The 12,504-nt window shown below is 38.4% G+C and overlaps 1 protein-coding gene across 2 annotated transcripts in view; it reads right to left on the reverse strand.

Moving 5' to 3' along the window:
- grik4 (glutamate receptor, ionotropic, kainate 4) overlaps window positions 1-12,504 on the reverse strand; it is a 510,201-nt gene that overhangs the window by 103,210 nt on the left and 394,487 nt on the right. For both annotated transcript variants that reach the window (XR_004933217.1, XM_036149710.1), the window contains exon 9: window positions 6,946-7,107. Coding sequence is in view for 1 of the 2 variants with exons in the window: in XM_036149710.1 (XP_036005603.1) it covers window positions 6,946-7,107 (162 nt within the window). In the remaining variant the exon portion in view is untranslated. The remainder of the gene's footprint in view (window positions 1-6,945; window positions 7,108-12,504) is intronic.

Raw genomic sequence — 12,504 nt, forward strand, 5'->3', positions numbered from 1 at the left:
AGAACACTATCTTTGAAATTATACAGCAGAACAGAACACTGCTGGTGAAATGCAGCAGTCAATTATGCATGCTTTAACAGCGTTTTCAAATATATGTTATATACTATTCTAACCCCAGGTCAAAAGAAGAGAAGCACCATAGAAGGTTTTATTATCTACATCTGTTAACATTTAATGAATTTGGTGCTTATGCAGTCCAACTCACAGAGGATTAGTAAAAGTCCTGTCTTATATCCACTGTGAAGCTGACCTCACGATTAGTAGCAATCAACAAGCGTCTCCTATAATTCTAGGTGGATATTTAAAGATTAACAAGAACTATCCAAAATTAGCTCTGTTTGGGATCATTGTCCTCTTGGAACATCCTCATCAATGACAATCAGTTTGAATATTTAAGAAAAGTTTCAGATCAAGTAAATCTCAAAGCTATCACGAAGCTGCTGGAACACCAGTGTCACTGTGGTCAAAGAAGCAAGCTCGTCATCATTATTATGGACAGAGAGGCTGGCAACCAAGACTTTGCCCAAAAATGGACACATTTAAATTAGCCTAAATTTTACAGCTGCCAACGCATTAGTGTCATGTTCACAGCTACCGATGTAATTCTGTTCCTGTTGTTGGCTCCTGTAGTCATTCTCTACATTCCGGATGGTTGCAGCTAATTCTCCCCATTGCATGCATCTGTTACCGCCCTGATTACTGGCTTGGCTTCACCTGTGTGTGGCGCTACTTAAGCCTGCCTTCTCCAGTGTTCTGGTGCCAGATTCTCGAACACCCTTGTGTGAAAAGACCACCCAGAGTTCCTAGCCTGCCTTTCTGTGAGTGATCCTGTTCATGTTTTTGGATTCCTGCCTGTTTTGCCTCGCCCTTGTTGGACTCTCCAGTAGTTCTCGGTATCTGGACAAAGACATGTGCCTGTTTGTTGTCTCTGCCAAGCCATTCTGTACTTTTGCCTGTTGGACTGTCTTAGCATTTGTGGACCATGGACTAGACTCAGGACTCTGTCTATTTGGATTTTCCCATTGTAACCTCTGCTTGTGTCTGTCTGCATGTGTATGACCCTGGACTGTCTCTGGATCCCTGCTCCTGCTCCTGGCCGATTGAGGAAATTAATTCCTGCCAGCAGAAACACTTCTGGACCACGTCATAAAACCCCTTGTGGATTAATTCTGTGCCACATCTCGGATCCAAACAAGATTAGTGACTACCTTTCTTCACGTCGTCTCCTTCTGAGAATCAACAGCCACTAAACCTGTCTCTCTCCCTTGCAACGGGGGCCAGCTCCAGATCCAGAAGGATACACCGGCTACACCAATCTTTAATAAAAATTTTTGAACTTTACTCTGGTGTCAGTCGAATTATCAGGTCCAGACCCAGAACCTTAACAATTAGGCCACAATGAATGAAGCATGTTTGAGGAAGTCATTGTGAGGCTTTCACACCTTTCTAACTATTAAATGTAGTGGTGGTAGTGTCATGCTTTGGAGCTGTTTTGTTGAAAGTAGTACATTGCACGAAGTGGGTGGAATAATGATAAGGGAATATGTTCGATTTCAACAAATTCAACTCAAATTAACAGCTGAGGGAGTGAAACCTGGACCCCAATGGGTCTTCCAACTTTAAAGTGACTCACTTATATCAACACTGCCTACAGGAAAGATGAAGATGGCTAACTAAATGGCCTTAATCTCAATTCTCTTGAATTGAGATTTAAGTGAATCTCAATTCTCTTGAAACTTTGTATACTATGCCAAGAAGCCTGCTCATGCCAGTAAGCTCAGCCGTTGCACCTGTGGGGGATGTGGGTGTTTTAACACCCACATTTTCTCTGTGTTTTAACAAAAAAACAAAAAAAACACGTCAGTGCCATCGTTCAGTTTCCCTGGACCCGCTCTGTCTGCCTGCTTCCTCTTCCCCCTTCCCATCCTGTCATTTATTGAAAAGCAACTCCAGCTTTGAGTAATATGGGAACTACGCAGAAAAAAAAGCATGCCTGTCAAAATTTGCACGCACTGTAGGCGCACAGCTCAATAAGCTGGTGTCATAACAAGATAGTTATTCCCAACTGTTTCCTCTGCGATGGGAGTGTGGACCAGGCAGGAAGGGTGGCACATTTTCACCTTAAAAGGCTTACGTAAAGCCTGAATGTTGTTTGTGTGAAGCATAAGCAAGCATGATTTGGCACTTTCACAGTCTTGTCAGCCAGACACAGGTCACTATGAAACTCACCACGGTCTTTTTGCAAGACATATCAGTAAAATGCAGAAAAGAAACAAGGCAGGGGAGAAGACTGATTCCTGTTTTTTTTTTATATATTCACATCATGATACTAATTGGATCTTAAACCTGCTCTCTTACCCACACACCCCTGCTTTTTAAGGATAGGCAGTTGCTGGAGGCATCAGGAATTTAAAATGAAGTTCATATTTTCATCTTTAATTAAGGTTTATCTAAGGATGTGGCCAGTGAGAAGGGCAGAGATGAAGAAAAAGGAGAAGGCACAAAACCAGATGCCAGACAGGAAAAACAGAGTGAAGAAGAGGTCTGAGGTGAGAAGGACAAAGATGAATGGGATGAGGGACGGCTAGAGCACTCAGATGAGGTTGTTACTTGCTCACGGTTCATTGTGCTCAATCAGACGGGTCAAACGTTCTTAAGAAACAGTTCTTAACCAATTTTTTGCACAGCTTTCAATCTCAGGTTCTTGTTGGCTTCAAAAAGGGTGGTTTCTCTGCAATGTGCTTTGGGATAATTCTGCAATCATTAAAGCAAATGTGCAAATATTATACATATATATGTGTGTGTGTGTGTGTGTGTGTGTGTGACTGGAACTACGTTTGGCACAGTCATCTTTTTTATTTTGACAAAATACCACTGTTTTCCTTTTGAACAGTGATTGATCTTTCAACTTTCAAGCAACCCGCCCACATGTTCTCTTTATAAATAATGGATTTTAATTTGTGAATTACTCAGTGCTTTGGTTTAACACACATACTGTTAAGGTCATCTGTTTGCTTCCTTTGAAAATGTGTGAGTGAATTAAAATGATGTTATCACAGTGCGTGTCTAACTAGGTTAATCAGTTGCATGCTTGGGAGCTATCAGCTTGCATCCTCAGTGGTTATTTGCTAATTAACTAGAACTCCTAATTGCCACAGGCCCATCAAGTATCCAAGTGACCCTCTGTATAAAGCAGACATGCTATGTTTAAAATATTCCAAACTTTTTTCCCTGCCCATCTTTGATTTAATTAACAGGGTGCTGGGTGCATGAGCACAGTATCTCAATTTGTACTATCTGATGTTTAAAGTTTTATTATTACAATGTTTTAGAACTGATGTATCTGGGTCAAGTTTGTGGGCTGCCGTGCTCACACATACACATATTTTCAGTTCTGCCCTCACATTTTCAATTGGATTAAGATCAGGGCTTTGTGATGGCCACTCCAGAACATGAACTTTGTTGTCCTTAAGCTACGTTGTAAATAATTTGCCGTTATGCATAGAGGCGTTGTCTAATTGAAGACACATTTGTGCTTTAATTTCACGGCTGATGTCATGACAGGCCTCCTCAATGTTTCCTCTTGACGTTTTCTTCTCATGTTGCCATCTATTTCGTGAAGCGCACCAACACCCCCCCCCCCCCCCCACACACACACACACAAAATCATGCTCCCATCGACATACCTCACAATTGGGATGGCATTCTCACTCTTGCAAACTTGCCCCCTTTTTTCAATTAATTAATCTGTCAGAAGCTTTTAAAGTCATGATCTCACCTGGCCTTTTCCAAATAATTTAAAAGGCACAATAATCTTAGATGTTATCTTGGCAGAGATTAGAATAGAAATACCTTTATTATTCCACAGTGGGGAAATTGGGGCGTGACAGTCGCAAAAAAACACGTAGAAAGAAGTTACCAGACTTACACACCAGATTAAAAAGATCAGTCTGATGATGGGGAAAAAATAAGTCTTTGTTTTTCAGCTGTACAGTACATAGCTCCACAGACAAAAGTCAAATACATCAGTTAAAGTTTAAAAGAAGCCCTGTGAAACAATCTTCAATATAATTGTTTCACAGCTAGTTCTTTGCATTGATTGTTTTGAGCATGATGTTACTGACAGAAGCTTGAAAATAAAAAAAAATAAAAAATAAAAAAACATTAAAGTTTGTTGATAAAGAAAAGCTGCTGTCACAACTCAAAGCTAAGTAAGATGGGAAGTGATAATCACTGTGGGTGGAATTATGGCATTTCCCAGCATCTGAACTGCTAATCCCCTCAGGGATTTAGTCTTTTTTATTAAAGTTAATCATTATGCAATTGTGTGGCTGGTAATATAATTTAAAACAAATTTTAACTAAGATATTACTCAATTCATACAATCACATAGTTTTTAAAAAAAACTGAAACAAATTAGTGATCAGTTTATTTTTAAGAATGTTATGTCTTACAGTTCCATTGTGCAGTTGCAGGAAACCATGCCATTATGCGCTTTACTGGCATCTTAGAGCACAAATTCACTGTAATAGCTTGTATAGTTCCTGATGTAACACTAAGCTTCTGATTTTATGAGCAGAGCTTAAAGACAAATGGATGAGAGCGCTGTGCCCGGAGGGCCTATTAGAAAGTCAGATAATGCCCATAAATCGTAGTTCCATAAACAGCGGTTTATGAGGGCAATTTACCATGTTTTATTTGGAGACTTTTAGAAAGAAAACTCCAATGATCCTGTTCCATAAACTAAGCATGGCAGTATTGTGATATAAAGAAAAAAAAACATATTCTTAATTAGGATGCACCTCAGGCTTAAAACCTCAGCCAGTTGAAATGAAGAAATCATTTAAAAATAAAACCAAGAACAAATATTACAGCATCCATTTATTACTGAACATCAAGCAGTTTAGATTAGCAGGAGATAATTTAGGAAGACTGTTGGGAAGGTAGGCATGTCCTATGATGGCAACTAAGCATAGAAGCAGCCATTATGTAAGTAATAAGGTGGTGCTAACCAATGCTAATGAGCTGCCTGAGAAACAATAATTACCAAGAGCATCACAGGAAATTACAGCGATTAATTAGATGAATGTCATACTTGGATCATTCAGTGTCTTAGTTTGTTAATATGTGCAACAGAGGAACAATCCATGAATTGTTTCCTGTAAAGCTTTAAAAAGTCCTGTGTGGATATAACGAGAACCATTAGCATCGTTAGACCAGGGCATTTGGAGCAGAAGCCTCGGCTAATTTCTTAAGAGCCGGATTTCATGACAAATTTAAATATGCATGTCCATTAAAAACCTGCATCAAGTCCTTAAAGATGCATAGCCATGTTATTTGACTTTAAAAAAATATATATATATTTATACGTCAGTAGCTCACTCTGGTTGAACACAAAGTTTTTATGAAATATCACATCCTGCTGGTGTATTGGTGGTCATTCTGGTGTTTTATGCTTGTTTTTGCTCAGTTTGTTAGTAAATAAAGCCTTTCGTGTTTATTTACAATAACAACGGAAGTACGTACTGCGCATGTGCAGCAGGGGTTAAAACAAGGAAGAGGCTAACGGCTATGAGCATCTCCCAGAGAAACAATGAAGAAAGGTCCAAGATCCAGTGAAACAAAAAAAGCAAAAAAATATAATTACAAGAGGGAAAAGACTGGAATGTTGCTGGGAATACAGGAGGAATGTTGGTGTTCACTGAAGCGGACGCTAAACCTGCCGATTGCTCAGATGTGAGGTCAGAGTAGACTGACATGAGTAAATGTTCTGATATGAGGCTGTTAAAGTTACTGTTAGATCGGTTTATTTAATTACTAAAGGTTGGTCTTCGATCACGCCGAGCTGCCACTTTACTGCGAGGCATTCCTGATGTTCAGGCTTAGTCCGGCATTATTTAATTTTGATTTATTATTCAAGCAAACCAGCGTTATGATAGTTCTGTGATACTGTTGCTAGACGTCGCCACGTCTGTTTATATCTGGGGTTATATTTATCCACAAACAGGATTATCAAAACAGTATTCCGATGGAGGCTTGGCATATATAAACTTATTTTATCATGATCAAATGGTTTTTGGTCTTTTTTTTATAAGCAAATTATGTGGCTTTATACCTTTAAAATAGGACGTAAATTTCATATGTTTACTTTAAAAACAGAAGTAGTCATGCAGTCCTGCAGCGCATTTTTGTTGTAATGTTGGCACAGCCCAGAACGACAAACTTCTCAACCAATATTACAAAGTTTATACAGCCTCAACTTTGAGAAGAAAAAGTTTCCTTATGTTGCACCACAGGATTAGGTTCGTATATATATATATATATATATATATATATATATATATATATATATATATATATATATATATATATATATATATAGACATTCAGTATAAAGGCTGTTGTTTAGGATCAAGCTTAAGTAAAAGGACTGTACACAATGCAAAAACAAAACTCAAAATAAGTTGAATTTTCTTAAAATGAGTGTGTTTGTCCTGGATTTGAGCATGCAAATAAGATGATTTGCCAATGGAATAAGATTTTTGCACTTAAAATGGGAACTCATCTCTGTCATCTTATTTCAAGTGCAGGAAATCTAATTATCTTATTTTAGCAATCAATATACTCATTCCAATGGCAGATCATCTTATTTACCTGCTGAAATCAAGGTCAAATACAGTAAGTTCAGTAAAATGTGACTTATTTTTAGCTCCGTTTTTGCAGTGCACATTTCTTGAGTCAAAATCATAAAAAAATCTGACGAGCCAAAAACATGTTCTAGGTTATGTGATTATTACATTTATTAAAAACTATGTCACTGTCCTTTAAATATTCATCTGTTTCCTCTCAACTCCTCTGATGAGAACTAAGTAGGGGTTGCCTATTATCTTTATGGTGCATCTTTAATATTTGTTGCACGCGGGATGATTTCATTGAGTCACTAACCGGAATGCCGGCGAAGGGTGCGTGGTCACAGTTCTCCTGCCAGGAGCGATTGAGGCTTAGCACAAATTCCTGGAAGAAGGGATGCGTTTTGTTGAAGACTGAAAAACCGACAATGTTGACCCGCTGATCAGCCACATCATCTAGTCGCAGTAACGTGAATTCCTGTGAGGAGAAAGGAAACAGAAAGAGAGGAAATGGTTACTGAGGGCAGCCCACCTTGATTAAAGAGGTTATGTTCTGCCACTATCCACCATCATTTGTTCAAATGACAGCAAATGATATACTGAATGGGTGTCAAGGTAAAAAGGGCATCCGTTCATTAAACAGGTTTACATCCGATTGCTTCTGCATTACTCACTTTACATTAACTTCCATTATTCTGAATGATTTGACGTGGAACAGCTGCTGCTTTTTTTTTTTTTTTTTTTTTGCATTTTCACTGTTTAGCTACACAACACTGCACAGGATTTGACATTTTACATGCCGTATGCATTTCCTCCCACAGAGGTCACTATGCAAAGAGTGCCGTAAATACACTGCCAAGCAAATGTGTTGGAATTACCTGCAGACTGATAGAAAGAGACTGTGACAAACTAGAGAGTTGATGGGAAGCAGATAAAGGAAACTGAGACGTGTGGATATACCAACGTCTTCAAGGTTGTAAAAAAAAAAAAATGGAAAATAGAAGTCATTTGTTATTTTGTTCTTTTGCTCCGGGGACAATCTTTGCCTGGGGAACAGCAGACAGGGTGAGAAATGAGGCAGAGCAGGGGAAAGAGAACGTAGAGGTGTGACAGGAAACGGACGTATCCTGAAGGTTAATAGAGGTGTCAGAAACCAGTTCCCCCTCAGGTGGTGGCCTTCACCTGTCTTCCTTTTGTGCCATCCACCTTATGACAACTGGACCAAGCCCAATCTACCTATCTTCCTGTCTCCCACCAAGGCTAGGGACTCTGGAGATAAGAGTAGTTTGTGGGGATGGTAAATGGTAGAGAGGAGAGTATGATAGGGCTGGCAATGTGGGAGGAGAGAGGTGGCGTGTGACACTGAAAAGGAATGGGAATCGATACAAGTAGTTGGCTGCAACAGTTAACTACTGGAAGAAAACAAACGCTTTGACACTGATTTAGTCTGTTCAATCCAGGAAATCCTACCATTTAAATACTATGTGATCAAACATCACTAAATAACAATAGAAAAAGCACATTGAACACCTCTCCAAGGGTAAACTGCACAATATATTTTTTTTATTACAAAGTCTCAACAGAAAATTGCTCCAACAACAGGGAAGCAATTTTTATTTTCATTTTTCCATACATGTGTTGTTTTGTCCTGAGGGCTTCTAATGAAGTTCAGATGAAAATAATGTGTGACGAGATAAGGCTATTGTACGGTGTCAAAGAAAACATGAACAACATCTGTTTTTGGATTAGCCTGACACTGCCACTGCCACGATGTTCATGTCCACGTCAAATTGCAGCATTTCTGATCCATCTGAGAGGCTATGGGAGACGCAAGGGAAAAAAAATAATTTTTTATCAAAGGAGCATACCTTTTACCCTCCAAAGGACAGCCTGGGATTGACGGAGGATTTACAAAGACTGAAAATCCCCAGGAGAAGACAAAAAGTCAGCCGCCTTTTCATTGATCAAAAAAGCGACGTGTGTTTTTGCTTTGGCCAAGCAAATTACACTGTACACCTGTACCGCGACTGCCGACGCACCTCCCCCCACTGCTGAAGCCAGGTGAGACAGGGCAAGGAGCCGGCGGCCCCACGCCCCACGTTCGTCGGCCGACCCCGACCGCTCTCCCAACTGGGAGCATGTAAAGGGAAGAAACCATTAATTGTTTTTTTCTTCTAGATCTAGAAATGGATACTGAGCCTGGGCAGAGGTTTGTTAGAAGTAGGTTTAATGCCGACGTTTTACTCCAGAAGGGGTTTGTTAAACTTCTGTTGAATATTTTCCTCGTGTGACTGAATTCATGTGAAAAGCTGTTTCGTATTTTTAGTCTCTGGGAGACAGTCGCACCAACATTTTCCATTTTCCTTGGTTTCCCGCGGGTTTGTTGAAGCTCTTTGTGTTAGCCAGTTGTTATTGTTTCAAGTCCACCATCTTGAGGCTCTTAGTTATAAATTGTTTGGAAGCTAACTGTTGCTAACAGCCAGCCATTGTCTTAATGGTTGAAAAGCCATCACACTACCTCTATGCACTTACTAAACTTTTGGCACAACATAGTATGTGCTGCTGTTTTAATAGTGATTATTCAATGTTTAATTAAGTGAGGCCTAATGAAGTGTTACAATTACCGAAAGACTGATACCTCCAAGTTTATTTCATTATTTTGTGTCTTGTTCGATTTCAGTAGTTAGTGTGTTCACGTAGTATTATTAAACAGAATAACTCATGTAACAGGGAATTATTGGTTTAATACATTTTAACTGGCTTAAGTGCGGTCCGCCGTGATTATTTTTATTGAGTTACCGAATCATTCCTTTTGAGTTAATAACACGGATATACATAGAGAGGTTTTCCTGTGCTTGTGGTTAATTATTAGTTATTAGTAATTACAATTACAATTATAAATTGAGGCTATTAACATTTACTGGTAGCTAATCTGTTTCACAACTGGTTTAAACACCCATCTTTTATGGTAAATAAAGTTAATAATTGTTAATCAAGAAGCCCAATTGCTAGTTATAAGGGCTAGTAGCCCTTAATTTGCGTTGTTGCTTACATTTGACAAGAATGCCACATTATTAATTCTAATCTCCAATTATAATTACAATTATTAAAAATATTCATAATCAAACAGGTCAAATTGAACAACATAGGTCTTTTATTTAGAGGCGTAATATCTTCTGAGGTAAGAAAGCTATAAATATTGAAGTTAGCCCTGTTCTATTGCTAATGCATCGTTTATGGCAGAGACTAAACAAAGTAACCAGGTGATCAAGAGTGTGCAGCGCAACACACCCACGTGCTCACCCATGTGCACGCCCAGAGGATTCGGCGCCAATCACTCTCATATCTATCCAGCCTATAGCTGTAACTGCGGTAAATAGAGGATAGCTCATTTTTCAAATAAGGCAGTTGTATGGTACGGAACCATGTCATCAGAGGGGCTCCGTAGTAAGGGCATGTATGGGGAAGAAAAAAATATATATATTTTACCTTTAAACTTACGCAATGCTCCTTTAATAGAATGTAACTAAAGTCTGACTTTTTTTTAAACTGCTACTCTAGCCTTTTAATCTGCTTTATTATCTTTTGGGAGAAGCCTGGCTCATTTCCAATCAGAAACAAGTGTGGCATCATGGGGGAAAAAAATCAAAGAAATCTCACAAGATAGAAGAAAAGAATCTTGGACCTCAACAAATCTTCCTTAGGTGCAATTTCTAGATGCTTGGATGTGCCACGCTAACCGTTAAAAAATAATCTGCAAGTAAAAACTTCATGTGAGTGTGCAGTCTTGCTGCAAGAGCGATTGATGCACTTCACAAAATACGTTTGACGAGACAACATCTTGTGCAAATATTGAAACAATATTTCAAGATGTCAGCCAGAAATATAAAGAATGCAAAGGAAAGAAAAAAAAATGCAACTTCAAAACTTGCAACTGGCTTTAAATGTTTCCATAGTATGGTACAGTGGACATAGAAAAGCGCTAATACCCATGTTAAAATGTAAGAGTTTTTAAAAATAAAATCACAAAAAAAAATCAAAACCATGCCATGTTTAAAGTGACATATATACTGCACAACTGTATTGTAAAAAAAAAAATCTGTGATGGGAAAAATAAAAAATTAAAGAAGATGTCAAATAGAATCTACAGTCTTCACTATACTGAGCTGTAAAATTTTGTTCAAAACAAATCTGACCCCACAGGTGATTTTGCCAGATTTAGTTCTCAACTACAGCTTCATTTAAAAAACATGCTTGTGAAGACATATTTTTATTAACTTTTAATGTCAGCTAGATAAGAAATAAAATTCAGAAATCCTTACTCAACTTTAGCTTTCTATCAGACACATAAAGGTTTTGGGAAAAACTAAACTGACATTTCATCAACAGTCTACTTCTATCTGAAGAAAAGTTATATTTTTCAGTGGGTTTGTTTTTTTTTGTAGTTGTGTTGCATTTTCCCTGGAAAATAAAGCTTCTGTCTCTATACCTTATGTCTCAGCCCAGTTATATGGAGAATACGAGCAGGTTGTCACTCGTAGAACGTAACCAGCACCATCCAGAAATTCCTGCATTTCCTTCAATGTTACCGTCAGTCTCTTGCCAGCCTCCCTGACCTGCTTCCGTCGATTGTGAAGAACATCAAGATTTTGTAATACAGATGACAAAACATTGCCTTGTTTTTGCCATAGTGTCTATGTATGTAGATAAAATGTTTCAATACCTTGTGTGCCAGCTGTAATGCAACCTGTAGTTATTTGGCTTTTATTTAAAAGAAAGGGGGGCGTGTAATGATATTGCCACATTTAAATTTAAGTTAATTTACAGTTTTCCAGCTTTTAATGAAAAAATTGCCATGTTGAAACAATGCCTTTGGCCAAAAGCAGCAGCTGTGCCATGCTATAGGGTGAGGCAGTGCAGAATGTACAGTACAGAAAGAAAATGAACCAAAACTGGTGGAATAACAGTTTTCCACTCTCAATCCATTTATATTATGTGAATGGACCACGATGCATCCTCAATCCTGTGTGGCGTTAATTAGCAATACTAGCAGGCTGACCTTGAAAAACAAGGGAAAAGAGAGAAATAGTGAAATGTTAAGTAAAACAAATTGAAAAAAAAAGCGAGCTTGAGCAGATAATCAAAGCCTACAAAGGTCTATAAATAAAACTTCAAAACATAAATATGAAAAACATAAAAATGTCCTTTTTATGTATGAGAAGAAAATAGACAAGGGGTATTAAGTAAATCAGATAATGGATCATCACAGACAAAGAGTGAAAAGGTTCATGAATAAAATAGCAGACAAGCAGAAAGGTGGAAACAATCTCTCAGACCACAAGAGGGCTCGGCATGAGTCACTCCACGGTGAAGTAAGAAGGAGAGACTGAGCTGATACTAACACGGATCAGAGGAGGGCAGGAAGAAGCAGGGAATATTGACTTTGAGTGGGAGGCCTATTATCCCCAGTGCTAACCTCACAGAAACCTGTGAATCCTAAATGTTTAATCATGCTGGCAAGCAGCAGAACATTTTCTGTGTCCGTTCAAGAAGGCGGTCAAGTGGAACTTTATCAGAAGTTGGCAAATGCAGTCCAGATGAGAGAAGGTCTGTAAAGGATTCAAGACGGACCATAACATTATAGAGGGATATAAATATATTCAAAAATGAATACATTCAACATGTGGAGGATACCTGTTCTGGAAACGTTGGAAATTATGTTTGGAATAGAATACAAGATGTCATTTTAAGAAAAATCTCTTTGTAAGGCTGCAGTCTGTTTTCATTGTCTGACTGAACAAAAACACTTCCTCTTAGTGGTTATTACAACAACCAAGCACACACAGTCACATTTATGTGATTTAAAGCACCCAGA

This window comes from Fundulus heteroclitus, chromosome 18, assembly GCF_011125445.2.
Source record: "Fundulus heteroclitus isolate FHET01 chromosome 18, MU-UCD_Fhet_4.1, whole genome shotgun sequence".
NCBI classification, from domain to species: Eukaryota; Metazoa; Chordata; class Actinopteri; order Cyprinodontiformes; family Fundulidae; genus Fundulus; species Fundulus heteroclitus.